Source organism: Coenobita brevimanus, chromosome 57 (assembly GCF_032717465.1).
Source record: "Coenobita brevimanus isolate Jiangsu-jjx chromosome 57, ASM3271746v2, whole genome shotgun sequence".
Classification (NCBI taxonomy): domain Eukaryota; kingdom Metazoa; phylum Arthropoda; class Malacostraca; order Decapoda; family Coenobitidae; genus Coenobita; species Coenobita brevimanus.
Window position 1 is genome coordinate 19,809,242 of NC_137010.1, and position 15,384 is coordinate 19,824,625.

Consider the following 15,384-nt stretch of genomic DNA (forward strand, 5'->3'; position numbering starts at 1 on the left):
TGCCCATTTTGAATTTTCATACAGTATTCCATTAACCCCTTCATAGTTGCCGGCCTTGAACAACACTTCACTGTTTCGGTGTCAATGACGTTGAGTTGGGGTATTATAAAAAAAACTGCGAACAATTACGGGAAGGGAACGAAGGTCACTGGTGTGTGTACATGACCCTACTCTACCATCCCATCACTCAGGCGTTCTCTTCACTCCACGCCGATGTTTACATGATTATGTTACATGCATCCTAATTTTGAGTATGTTTCTTTCAGCACGAGAACATAATTTACCACCCTCAAAATAGTCAAAAAAATATAGAAGACAAATTAGAGGAATATGAACCGAATCGGTAAGGTCTTTAGGCTGTATGCTTGCATGAAAAATGATGGGTTTTACAATTTTAAGAGACGATATGGAACAAAAGTGTTTGCTAATCAGAAAAAAATTACTCTTTCGTCCCACATGTTCTCATAGGTTAGCATTCAGTTCCACATCCTTCGTTCAGTATCACTCTTCCCAATATATTTCGGACCGACTGAGCACAGTTATTTCTGCTCCTCAGAGTTAGTGTACATTTACTGCTCATTCTTTTGTTTGTTCTTATGTGTATGAGTGAAAGAGACAGGACTGGTACAAACAATAATGTATTCCATTATTGCTTTCATAGTTGCTGGCCCTGAACAACGCCTTACTGTACTGGTGTCAGTGACATTGAGTTAGGGCGAGCTAAAAAAAAAATCCAAGCAATTATGGGAAGGGAATGAGGGTCACTGGTGTGTTTACACATCCCTACTCTACCACCTCAAGCAGTCTGGCGTTCACAGTTCACTTCGTCCCAGATGTTTTCGGCCGATGTATACATGCTAATGTAACACGCATCCTAATTTTATTAATTCTTACATGAATCATAACAAATCACAGGATGGGTTTAGGGGGAAAAAATAATAAAAAGAAAAAAAGCCAGGTGTGCCAGACGAGTCTTTTCACATATGTAAGAAAAAGAAATTGATCTTATAACTTTGAAAAAATGGTGCCAAGGCCGACCACGGGAGCATGCAAATATCTGAACCCACAGCCACTGAGGGGGCTAAACATACATTTTACTTTAAGCAGTAAAAGCACCTTACCAAATCAGTTCTTCCTGATAGTCTGTTATTTTTTTCAAGATTATTTCTGGGTTGGTAAATACAGTAAATGTTTCTTATTAAAATCTGTTTCCTCATCATTTTTAGCTGTTCTGGTGTGACAACTCTTGTTTATTTCGTTAACATCATGGCGGAAAGGACTGTTCTTCCCTAAGTGTTTAACTAAACCTGGCCTAACCGAGCTTATCTGTACCTAATAATTTTAACCTGACCTAATCTCCAGTTGGGAAATTGGGAAACAATATCCACCTTTGAGCATGCTGAGTTTCTTCCACTACACTGGAAACAATCGTACGGGAAAATGACAATAATAACGGGGAAGAAATTTTTCAGCAAGAAAAAGTAATTTGCCAAACTGAAAGTTGTCAGAAAATTACAGGAACAAGCTGGAGGATTATGCATTGCATTGGTAAGGTCTTTCTGCTGCTTCAAGTGTACAATGAAAGACACAAGTACCTTCCCAAAGTCTTACGGTTATAGCAAGCATTGAAAAATCGAACCATTTGGAACACGCACTAGTAGAAACAGGGTTTTCATTGTATTTCGCCTGGTGTAAATTTTCTTCAGACTGAATTGGAAAGATAGTTGTGTCTTTCATTGTACATTTACCGGTAAATAAATCAATCTAACATATATATATATATATATATATATATATATATACAGTAACCCCTCCAGTATCCGGATCAACAGAGCCATCGGTAGGTTCGGATATTGGTTTTGTCCGGATATTGGGCCCCAGCTTATGGACTTGTACTTACGGACCCTAACACAGAGAAACACCTATACAACTCCCTCCGGACATGCATAGCACCTATTTAACACCCAAATCACACCAATAAGGCACATAAATACTGAAATAAATGCAATAGACACATAAAATGTGGGTTTAGAAGTATGTTCATACATTAATAAACATTCTGGTACTTATGGACTCTAACCGAACCTAACCTAACCGAACCTAACCGAACTCTGAAAAACACATTCCTACTGCACATGCATGAGGTAAGTTTAGTATGGAAAGAAGTACAGTATGACACTTTCTGGTAAGTATAGTATGGGAAAAAATACAATATGAAACATTCTGGTAAATATAGTATGGGAAATAGTACAACATGAAACATTTTGGCTACTTACAGCAAGTCCCTGGCCACCTTGATGAATAACCGCCTCCTCTCGGACTCTGACAGTAAGAACGATTTCCTGAAGCACTTGCACTACACTCTTCCTGAAGTCTTGCACTGAACTTAGTCACTAACACACAGAAGTCCGTTCTTTTCACAGTGTTCACTTTAGTCCAAATAATGTTCCATTAAATTTAAGTGTTGCACATAAACTTTTCCCAAGTTTTTTTAAGTTTCCAAAGCCAAAACAAAGAAGGTTAGTTACGTTAAATTTCTTTTCTACTTAGTCTTTTCTCCCAACTTGAAAACCTTAACACAACACACCGTTTTTTTCACTGCACAACACTCAAAATTCCCGTGTGGTCTAGTGGAGAAGTTCTTGCTGTTTATTCACTGTCAGAGCCCAAGAGTATCACTGGCAGGCGTCCAAGGGGTGCATCGGTGGGTAGTGGTGATGGCGTACCGACTACAGAAGACTCTGAAGACAGCCGCAAACTCACGTCGAGCGGTGACTCTTGTCGCGGTGAGAGACAGGCGGGAAGTGGGGAGGATGCAGCGGCGCTCTATCGGACGTCGGAGGAATGACGAACCAAAACAATGCTCTCACGTGGCGCGCGCGGCAAGTTCAAATTACGGACGGCAAAAAATCGATTTTTTTTTCCAATTTTTTTGGATTTTCGGACCATTTTGGGAATGTTTCATCCCAGGACGATAAGGTTCGGTTAGTGGGGATGTTCGGTTATTGGGCGTCCGGATATTAGAGTGATTACTGTATATATATATATATATACATACATATATATACACAAAACCACGAGGTGCAAGATTTGGTTATATGGTTACCACCCAGCACAGTAAATGGTTTCCAGGCATACAGGAAACCATTTGGCTTGTCACTCAGTGTAGAGTGTCACCCACAGGCAGAAGGAGGAAAGAAAGACAGAAGAGGGAGTGTAAAGATACCCATAGGCTGAAGGATGAGGAAAGAATGAAGGAAAGAAAGACAGAAGAGGATGGATGGAAAGAAGATACCTCAATATTTTACCGAAAAATTCTAATATGACCCACCAAACTCACCTCCCAGGATCTCCTTTATTGGGTAAACCACAGCCTTCTGCTGTTCAAGCTCACCTCCTATCACCACCTTCAATAGGCACATCAAAAGCTTTTATCAGACTCACCACCCAGGATTACTTTCACAAGCTCCATAATAACTTTCTATTGCTGAAACTCACCTCCCAGGATGTCCTTCATGAGGCGCACCATAACTTTCTGCTGCTCAACACTTAGGTGGTTTTCAATGGACAGGATAACAGGGTAAGGTGAGGCTTCAAATGCATATTCCCGTAGCCCATCCCTCAACACGTCAGCCAGGGTGATCTTAGAAGTAAGAGTGTGGCCATGGTAGATGATTGGATCTCCATCATCACCATCCCACACATCCACTGTGGTAAAATTAAATGGGTTTACTGACTGTTGCTGGTCTCTCTTTCACTGTCTCTACAACACATCCATCTCTGGGTTTAAGACTCAGAACACCTTTCCCATCAGCAGATTTCATTGGATAAAATGGCACACCCTTCATCAAAAACTAATTCCTATTGCTCTGAATATGAATGGATTATGGTCACAGAGCAAGCCCAATTATCCACACACCCGATTATACCCCAACACCTAACATCCAATTACCATTTGACTGTATTTCACTCATATGCTTTGCTTAATTTTTTTTCCCCCCTGTAAGTTGTTGCCCTGAATTATCTGCTTTGTAAATTACTTGTATTTCCCTTACTTTAAGCATTTTTATTTCATTTTACAGTATTACAGTGAGTGATATCAAATGAAATGTAGCTTCATATGGCTGTCTATCCAAAGTGCATAAGATGAGTGCATGAAAAATGCTACCTTCCACTAAATATGATACTGGTCCATGGTTCTGAGATTACACAAACTACATTATTTCCTTTCTTCAAAACAAATTTTCAATGAATTTTATAGATGCTCAGTTTGAGTGTGTTACCTCCACCATGCTGAAATAAGGTGATCCTTAAAAGTTAACTTTGTCCTTGTTCCCTAATGTACTTTTACTGACTTCAATCAACAGGTACAATCCAATAAATTTTATCAAGCTCCTCCAAAGACTTTATGTAGTCCAGATCATCCGGTATACAGACAGAGAAGGGCAGAAACACAAATTCCACTCAATTTTAGAGAAGATAACCATAACCAACTTTAAGATGGGTAAGTGTAAAATTCATAATCATCTTAACCCTATCAGGTTTCTGGGCAGGGTAGATTATGTCTGTGCTAGAGTCAGCCACTCACACTGACCCACATCTTTGCGGTCCGATATTTTACTTTGACTGCTCTGTGAAAATACACTTTTCATGACAGAATGTTGGTTTTGGTGTCATTTTAAAGCAGAATAGTTGAACTTTATTGCAGTATGTTCAAAAAGAAGAGAACAAAGAAAATAAAATGTCAAAATGATGAGTTGAAGTTAGGCGAAAAGCAAAAACTTTATATCTTGCTGTAAAAAAATATTCAGCAAAAAATAACGAGTACAGATATGTAAATTTGGTTTAAACCATGCAAAGATATGTAAATTTGGTTTAAACCATGCAAAATACAATGCATTACCATTACAATGATATATAAATTATGGTAATACTTGCATTTCAATGTGCAGTAAAGCGAAAGGAAAAAGATGCACAATTTTATTTTATTTAGTCTCGGCCGCATATTCACTTCGTGATGTTTTTTCTTTGACTGATCAGTGTAAATACACTTTTTATGATAGGATGCTGGTTGTGGTGTTATTTTGAAGCTGAAAAGTTGTACTTTATCGCAGTATGTTCGTAAAAGGAAAACATGGAAAATAAAAAGTCAAAGTGACGAGTTGAAGTTAGGCAAAAACCAAACATTTTATACCTTGCTGTAGAAAAATATTCACCATGAATAAAGTTATAAAGAAACAAAGCCATGAGTCAGGCCAGCTGTGCAGTACCACCATGCATAGAGCAACCATTCCGTGACATCATGCTCAAGCATCTTTGTTATGATGAGTAAATGCGATTTATGGTGAATATTTTACAAAAGTTTCGTAAAATGACGATGAAAAGCGTCATGAGAATCTCTGAGGTTGGATTTGAAATGACGATCGAAATAGTCATGAGAATCTCAAAGGGTTAATAATGGAATAACTTTAAGTAAAACAACATCATTGGAAATATTTACATACAGAAAACTGTAAAGTCTACTCAGTTTCTTTCAGTTAGTACCATGCATAAAGTACTTAATAAACCATGCCTTTAAAATGCATATACTAGTGGACTTTGGATGAATAACTTATCAAGCAGCCGAACCATAAGGCAAAAGATGACTGACCACAAAGTATGTACCATATGCACTAAGGCCTACTGTCTATAATGTAGTATGAAGTGATATGTTACTCAGACCTAGTTTATCTTAATATTTATTAAGGTGCTGCTGTGTTGGAGGGTGCAAGAGGATGAATACCAGAATTTCAGTCCCATATAACATCATCGGAAAGAAATCTGATCTCAGGACAATAAAACCACAATCAGAGAACCTAGTTTTGACAGGTGAGAATGGTGACAGATGTTCTAAAATACATGTACTTCAGCTAGGGTGATAGTTGTCATGTTCCCACAAGGTAGATATTTCAAGACTCACATTCCAGGAGGCGACAACCCTTCTTAAGTGCACTTATGTAACCCTCCACACTGCTCTCCCCTGCCAGTTGGTGGCCTGTCAGGTACCTGTAAACATACAAATTGAAATAGGCAATAAATATATCCCATACCAAACAACCAATCCCTTCTTTCCTTCTCACTCTCTCACAGGAACACTTGTCTTTCTATTTCCTTAACCACACAAGTCTATACAGTACATATCTTTTGTAAATTAATAATCCAATCTAAAACATTATTGTTTTTCTAACTGCTATTTTTCAAGTTAGATGGTCTCCTCCAGCATTCTGGTTAAGTCTGTTAACCTTGAGATCCATGATCTAGATCTTATCCACTATTTTCCTTGGTCTGCCAATTAGGGATCTCACTTCCATGTTCAGGGCTGCCCAGCACTTCACCTACCGCAGTTACTTTCAACTACAGTAATGTCCAAACCACCCCAGCCTACCCATGTATATCACCCCATTAACACCCTGTGCCCAAGTGTCCTCTTAAACCTGCACATGGTCCATCCCTCAGTGTGACACTCAACATCCTTCTCACCATTCTCATTTCAATGCACTCAAATTTGCAAACATTTTCCTCATTCACTGCCCATGTTTCATTAATATACATCAGCCAAATCATTCTAACCTTACTATACTACACTATAGTAAAAACAGTGAGTAAGGTATGGGGGGGGGGGCATACTGGGTGCTTCATCTACTTACCAGTTTACGTGGCACTAGCCAACTTGTCTGTTGATGTAAATCATCTCCTACCAGTTGCCCCTGACTGACTGGGTTAATTTCCTCCTTTTTGATAAAATGGTGGTCTGTCACAAGGTATACCCATAATTATTTGCAAATTTCCCACTGCCCTTCCACGTGTCTCAGATGGTTGTTGCGAGGGCATGGCTCTATGGATAAGCTGGCTAGTGTTGTAACCACTATCTGACCTTGTTGAATTAGCCAATGCCCTAGAATCTCAAAACAGAGTAATTAATGTTCAACACTCTATGCTACAGATCACAAACCATTTACATGATGTTACACACACATTATACAACTTTACAGGAATGCTAACAAAGGAGATCTCAAAAGTCAAGATTGTCTCAGAATTGTTGTATGCAAAACTCCACATGGACAACCTACAAGTTTCTCTGGACTCTCGTCTCCCACGTTATTACCTTAGGTCATATTCCAGTAAATGCCGTTGATGGTCATGTCTCTATAGATTTGGTACCTATCTCTGACCTCCCCTCTACATTGGAATGGGCTCACTCCAACTTCGACTTGTCTCCAGTGCTTTCATTTTCCTCTTTGGAATACTACTACCCAACTCTTGTGGCCACGTTTCTTACTGAAGAGACCGTTGTTCATATCCCTCTTTGTTCTTCTATCACATTCGATCTATTCCACATCATTCCTTTTCCTTTCTGATACAATAATTCCTTACTACAGGCTTCTGTTTCTTTAGAGTACTTTCTTCTCTTACATGATCATATCTCTGCTGCTTTCACATCGTCCAATGATTTCAGCAGCTGTGCTTTTCTTACACCTAATTCTCGAGTGTGTGTTGCCCATCTCTTGAAAATCTTTCTTAGTAGCGCTGCTCCTTGAGAATCTGCCTTAGTTCATAATTTCTCAGTACAATCTGTCTGTTCCTTTGTTCCAACCCCCAAACTCCAAGTGCACCATGCTTCTCTGAACCACATCTGCTATTTCTTCTTTAGTGTATCAACTCCTGTTAGTCTTATTTGTCCTGGAACTCCTGTTCGCTCTGTACCTGCAACTGGTTTGTACAAGGCCCCTGATTACTGTACAGTAAAATCAGAGTCTGTGGTCGCTAATGCTACACATCATCACTTTGCACTTTGTGCCCACATATATTTTCCAATCCATTCATGTGACATTCCATCTGCCTGCTGACAATCTTTCCATCACATCAGACAACGTACACATGTTGGATTTTATTAATGAGAGTGATTTTGTTATGGACTAGTTTTCTTCAGCCTATAACCGTTCATGGGTACATCCAGTCTTTGTGTTTCCCCCAGTGGTAATTTGTCTTATTGGATTTTTTGTTACTATATGTAAACTTAACTGTTGTGTTAAGCAAATGATTAAAGACTGCATGAGATCCGCACTGTGACAAGATTAGTGCAGCAACCAAGAGACATGGAAACTGGTAGTTCTCAGTGACACTCATTATGACTGCTGAAGATGTGAAGATTATGTGACTTGATACTGAAGGAAAGACTGCTGTGAATAAGTGAAAATAGTTGTAAAGGAAACGAAGGTATGATAATACAGACCTAAACATTGAACTGTGAATCAACAACATAAAGAACGATTTTAGAAAAGGATAATAAATGTGTGGAAGTTCCATCCATCCATCATCCAATCCTACAATGCCCCACGAGGAGTGTAGAAGCCCGGGGCTAGGCAAGTTGGTCCTGACATTTAAGATGTGAGTGAAGGTACTATTAAAGGACATCACTCTTAAAGACAGTTTTTATGTAAATTCAACTGCAGTGTACTCAGCTGCTTTATGATCATTATGACATGTATTATTATAATTTTCAATTCTCACCCTATATAATGAACTTCAACAGTGAACTTATGAAGAATTATAGTCTACAGTATGTGCTCCTACAGTTACTATACTTACCACATACTCCATACCCTGTTAATTAATTACTTATTACATTATAATGCATTAATATAAAGGAGCGTTGTGGTGTTGATGTGGATGTGATAGGAAGCGTTATGAGGAACACACTGAGGTGGTTTGGCCATGTGGAGAGGATGGAGGGTGAAAGACTGACGAAGAGAGTGTATGTGAGTGAGGTGGAGGGGGAAAGAGGGAGGGGGAGGCCGAGGATGAGATGGAGAGATGGGGTGGAGAGGTATATGAGAGAGGGGGGTGTGAGTTGGGAGCAGGGGAGTGAAATGGCGGGGGACAGGGCGACTTGGAGGCGATTTGTTTGTGGCCACCCCAAACGGGATTGAGGCGTCTGGCAATAGATAGATAGAATTACAGTACCTTCTAATTTTACCCTCAGTAATACTTATCACTTTTCACTGAATTTTAACATGGTCATGTGCTGTAAATATATTTCCTTCCTTACTGGATCGCAACTACAGTAAGACCTCACTACAAGAGACTAATTGGGGCCCAAACCATTCCAAAACATGCGAAATTCCAATAAAAACGACATCCGGGCTTCCCCCTGCTACCCCGGACTTTTTTCAATATACAGTAAAAGTCCAATTCTTCGGCATCCAATTCCCCGGCAAATCTGATATTTCGGCAGTTTTGAGAAATAGTCCCATTTACGAAAATCTCTGATCATTCGGCAGATTTTCCGATTTTTTTCGTCAGTCTTGAAATTCTCCATGAGTCCTTAGAGCCTGTTGCAGAACCTTCTATTGCTGGGGACTTCTTGCAGCAGTAGCAGAGTCCAATCAACCCCTTCTATTGTACATATGTAAATAAGGAACCTACTATAAGTTTAGGTAAGTGCATGTGAACTTGTAGGCCTACTGTACCATTACATTTATATACAGTATGTTCACTAATTTCTTTATTTTTCATATTCATGTATAGTACTGTATTCATTACAGTATTGTACAGTATCAAACAGTATACAGTACTCTCTCCAAACACATTTGTAATGATATGAGTGGTGATGATAGTGTTCACCGAAACATATAAGGTACTGAGTGGGTAGGGTTTTTGATAATTCAGCAATTTTGATATTTCGGCACTTGCCTGGTCCCATAGATGCTGAAAAATAGGACTTCTACTGTATCAGACATTAGTCTGGACTGCATGAACGGTTTTTACACTGTTTTGACTACCATTGTGATACTGTACTGTGTGATATTTTCACTACACGAATCAAATGGTACAATATATATATAATAATACTGTACTGTACACTGATAAACAAGTCTTTAATTTACCTTGTTGTAGTGAAAACAGCTGAAGTGGTCAGGCAGTCCGGACTGCTTCTGGCTTTATTGGACTTTTTCCAATATATAGGAATTTAGTCCAGTAGCTCCTCGAGTCCGATAAAAGCGAATTCTGGTCTACTGAAGTCCGTTATATTGAGGTTTTACTGTACTTGCATTACAATATTCTAACCCTTTCATTATTGTACTCCCATGTAGTCAGAAGTTAACTATATTATCTATCCAATTACACTCTTACCATGTTATTCATTGATACCTCCACCCACTGTGTACCTAAGCTACTTACGTAATATTCACCCAATTGTGTCAGGAGAAACAATTTTTCCATACCAGAAGGGAAAATTGTAACCACTTGTAATCCTGTAGTAAGTATATTCTACCAGTTGTCTGTAAGTGTGTTTCTAAGTAGGATGTACGTGGACTAAACCCCTTACCTAAGGTCCGGTCTAGTTCAAATTCTGCTTACATAGTCTTTTTCAAGAGGGAGAGCTAGCAGCGGGCCAGCTTTCTGCTCAGAGACAAGGCAGACGTGGTGGAGGCAAGCTCTGTGTTCAACTTGTGTAAATACATACAGTATTCATAAAATCCCCCAGGAGTCTGAGTTAGCCTGCAACCAACGAGTGGGGGATCAACAGTGGGGAGTATAGTGTTTCACAACAATTATGAAACAGAGCTACCATGTGGTCTGTCAGATTAAAGAGGAAAAGCAACTCTTGAGATGTGCATCTCCAAACAGACTCCATCAAAACATGTTATCCTTCACTGATCCTCTTGTTCTTTCACTTTAACACCTCACCTTTCACATATTTACTTATATCATACCATCCTCTTGCCTTCCATGCCTCCCACTCTAAAACACATTCATATACCCCCTTCCACAACCTTCTTCACATCCATTTCATCTAAGCCCTAGTCGTTTAAGTACATTGTATTTTACTTAGACCATGGCTTCCTTCACAATATTCACATGAATCTTGTTCAATTCAAATTACATAAATTCATTTACAGTATCATTTCAACTCCCGTCACTCACACATTTTCAAACATATGCATGCCAACAAGATCAAGATACTGACGTGTTGTGAGATGATGAGATGAAGTAGTGAGAGAGAGGTTGGTTCATGTCCTGGTGGATGCTGTTCTGGTGCTCGCAGGTGAACACATCAAACATGTCCGACAGTAACATGTGGTAAAACCCTGGTGGACAAGAGAGGTATATTAATACATAAAATAAGAGGTGAAGTTAGCAGGGGAGTGAAAGATAAAAATGGTAGATCACTAATGGAGAAAGGAGAAAAAGTGAGCAGATGGAGAGAACACTTTAAGGAATTGTTGAACATAGAGGATGGAAGTAATGCGAGTATAAGTGGCTGGGGAATGGCTAGGAGAAGGAGGGAGGTGAGAAGACAGGAAGAAATCAGTAGGACAGAACTTGTGGAAGCAATGAAGAAAGTTAAATCGGAGAAAGCCCCAGGAATTCATGGAATGTGTGGTGAAATGCTGAAGCATGGGGGAGAGATAGTAGTAGAATGGATGTGGAAGATGTGCAGATTGGCCTGGGAGGAAGGGAGAGTCCCAGAGGATTGGAAGTCAGGAATAATTATTCCCTTGTACAAGGGAAAAAGAAGTGTGTGGTAATCATAGGGGCATTTGTCTTCTTAGAATAACAGGAAAAGTGTATGGTAGGATACTTATTGACAGAGTTAGAGAAAGAACAGAGAAATTAGTTGGAGAAGAACAGTGAGGCTTTAGGAAGGAAAGAGGTTGTGTAGATCAGATATTCATTCTTAGATCTTTAGTGGAAAAGTTTCTAGAGAAGGGAAAGAAGTTGTATGCGGCTTTCATGGATTTGGAGAAAGAATATGACGGTGGATAGACAAGGATTGTGGAAAGTGTTAAGAATATACAGTATGGAGTAGATGGGAAGTTGTTGAATGCTGTGAAGAGTATGTAAGATGGTGCGAAGGCTGCAATGCGTGTGGATGGTGAACCAAGTGAATTTTTCTCTTTGAAAGTTGGGTTGAAACAGGGATGTGTCATGTCTCCATGGTTGTTCAATCTGTACATGGATGGGGTAATAAAGAGTGGATGTTGGAGTGGCCCTGGTGAGAGAGGATAGTGTTTGGAAACTCCCTGTACTGTTGTTTGCAGATGATACTGTGTTGTTGAGTGAAGACAAAGGGGAGCTGCAAGGCTTGGTGGATGAGTTTGGGAGCGTGTGTAAGAAACGGAATCTAAAGGTGAATGTAGGGAAGAGTAAAGTGATGGTCTTTGAGAGAGGTGAAGTCAGTGAATGTACAGCGAGGTTAGATGATGAGGAATTGGAAAATGTGAGTACGTTTAAGTATTTGGGTAGTGTGATGAGTAAGGATGGAGGTTTGGAGGGTGAAGTGCTTGAAAGGGTACAGCAGGGAAGAAAGGTTGCTGGTTCTTTGAAAGCAGTGATAAGAAACGGGAAGTGAGCATGGAAGTGAAAAAGTTACTACATGACAGTATTGTGATACCAACTCTAACGTACGGAAGTGAAGCTTGGACGTTGTTGGAAGGACACAAGAGTGAGAGCAGTGGAAATGAGTTATTTAAGAGAAGCCTGTGGAGTCACATGGAGAGACAGGCTGACAAATGAGGATATAAAGGAGCGTTGTGGTGTGGATGTGGATGTGATAGGAAGCGTTATGAGGAACACACTGAGGTGGTTTGGCCATGTGGAGAGGATGGAGGGTGAAAGACTGATGAAGAGAGTTTATGTGAGTGAGGTGGAAGGGGGAAGAGGGAGGGGGAGGCCGAGGATGAGATGGAGGGATGGGGTGGAGAAGTATATGAGAGAGGGGAGTGTGAGTTGGGAGCAGCGCAGTGAAATGGCGGGGGACAGGGTGACTTGGAGACGATTTGTTTGTGGCCACCCCAAACAGGATTGAGGCGTCTGGCAATAGATAGATAGATAGAATAAGAGGTACAGAAAGTTCAGGAGTTTGCATTACTTAAAGATGGAAGAAAAGAATATAGTTTGAGTTGGATACTGATATACAGAAGGCTTTTTACTGTGAAAAACCTGGCTGAGCTGAGGGTCTACAATTATCTTGGACAAAGCTGGGAAACAAATAAAGGTGAACTGATATGGAATGAGGGGCTGCAGCTGAGTTGGGGGGGGAAAAAAAAAAAATTGACGTGAGGCATATATATACTGTATATATATATATATATATATATATACTGTATTCATGTGAAGCTGGGACAAGGCTGAGGAATGTATGTGGGAAAGCATTCTGCAATGAAAATGCCTGCAGCTGAGTTGGAATATGATTATCAACTACAGGTGGTATTAGGATGCTGTAAAGAACTGCACTTGCAACACGGCTGGAGGCTACTAGGGAATGCATGTACTGCAACTGCATGTGAGAGAGAGAGAGAGAAAGAGAGAGAGAGACTGTGTTGAGTCAGGGCAAGATTGAGTCATCTATGTAGTAAAGTGGGACTGAGAGAAAAACAGAGGACTGACAATGAGTCAGAAATATTAGTCTATCTATATATCTATTGTCAGACACCTCAATCCCATAAGGGGTGACCACAAACAAATTGCCTCCATGTTGCCCTGTCCCCCATCATTTCACTGCCCTCCCCCAAGCTCACATCCCTCTCTCATATACCTCTCCACTACATCCCTCCATCTCATCCTCGGCCTCCCCCAATCTCTCCCCCCCTCCAGCTCATCCACAAACACTCTCCTTATCAGTCTCTCGCTCTTCATCCTCTCCACATAGCCCAACTATACCCTTCCTCAGGAAACATGAGGGAGAGAATTTTACAAAGCCTTTTCCATAATCGGAACACGAGTGACCGTGTGAAGGATTAAGAGGTCCCCTCGGGATTCTGGACCTTCCTCCTTCCCTCTTCCGTTTTCTTTCCTCTACACACACACACACACACACACACACACACACACACGACGCTTAAATAATAAAACAATGTGTAGCCTCTATTTATCTGTCAGTGTCCAGATATCGGTCCATATGAGGAGGGATGGAGGATGGGAGTGGCCCGGGTCGGAATGTGGGAAGGGTTAGGGCAAAAGGGTAAGGAAGCCAATGAAATAGCCATGAAAAATGAAGAAAAATTATTTTATTTTATTGTTTTATTACTATTCTTTATGGAAAAACATAAACTAATTTACAATAGTATTACTGATCGAAGGATCAACAGTAGCATTTCCTTTATAAATATTCATTATATTCTAAAATTTACATTGAAAATACAATCTCTCTCTCTCTCTCTATCTATCACTCGATATTCATGTCTCCCTCATCTAAACCTTCTTCTTCACTGGTGGAATCCCCCTCCCCCCATCCTGTTAATCCGATCCCTCCTCTTCCCTAGGCTACTCAGCTATCACTATGAAAAAACGTACACGCACACACACACACGACGCTTAAGTAATAAAACAATGTGAAGCCTCTGTTTATCTATCAGTGCCCAGCAGGGGCGCACCAAGGAATTTTCTAAGGTGGGGGCCCCATTTGCCAGTTTCCTGAAGTTTACATATAAGTTTTATAGTTCTAAGTTGTGTGTATATATATATATATATATATATATATATATATATATGTATATATTCTGACAGAATGATAGATTTCTTGGTAGGTCGTTAGTTATTTAAACAAACGTGTTTGTTTATATTTATCGTTTTAACAAAGTAACAAAGAACAAGCCATTCAGTCTCAACCCTATTCTGTCCATATTTCTAATCACGGCACAAAGACGGAGAGAAACAAGGGACAGGTGAAGTGGGAAGTCCTTAGGGAGAGGGAAGGAATGCTGGGTAAGGAAATAGAGGTCACAATGGGAAAGAGATTGCTGATCCCAGCTCAGGTGTGTGTGTGTGTATGTGTGTGTGTGTGTGTGTGTGTGTGTGTGTGTGTGTGTGTGTGTGTGTGTGTGTGCAAATGTTGTGTATGTGGGCAAAACAACGTGCAACAACACAACACAATGTACGACATCACAATACAACACAACACAACGTGCAACACCACACCAAACAACAACACAACACAACGTGCGACACCACACCAAACAACAACACAACACAACGTGCGACACCACACCACAACACAACACAACGTGTGACACCACGCCACAACACAACACAACGTGCGACACCACACCACAACACAACACAACTTGTGACATCACAATACAACACAACACAACGTGCGACACCACACCACAACACAACATAACACAACACAACACAACGTGTGACACCACAGCACAACACAACACAACGTGCGACATCACAATACAACACAACACAACGTGCGACACCACACCACAACCAGGCTTGGGTTCGAGTACATTTTTCTGTACTCGAGTTCAAGTACGATTACATTACAGTATCACGAATCCAAGTACAAGTACAAGTACTCCGTTTTACAGCTGAACACGAGTCCAAGTA

The 15,384-nt window shown here is 40.3% G+C and overlaps 1 protein-coding gene across 1 annotated transcript in view; it reads right to left on the reverse strand.

Annotated features, from left to right (window-relative positions):
- LOC145402111 (1-phosphatidylinositol 4,5-bisphosphate phosphodiesterase delta-4-like) overlaps window positions 1-15,384 on the reverse strand; it is a 218,529-nt gene that overhangs the window by 77,624 nt on the left and 125,521 nt on the right. The window contains exons 8-10 of the mRNA XM_080274229.1: window positions 11,012-11,132; window positions 5,960-6,045; window positions 3,499-3,708 (exon numbers count right to left, since the gene is read on the reverse strand). Coding sequence (XP_080130355.1) covers window positions 3,499-3,708; window positions 5,960-6,045; window positions 11,012-11,132 — 417 coding nt within the window. The remainder of the gene's footprint in view (window positions 1-3,498; window positions 3,709-5,959; window positions 6,046-11,011; window positions 11,133-15,384) is intronic.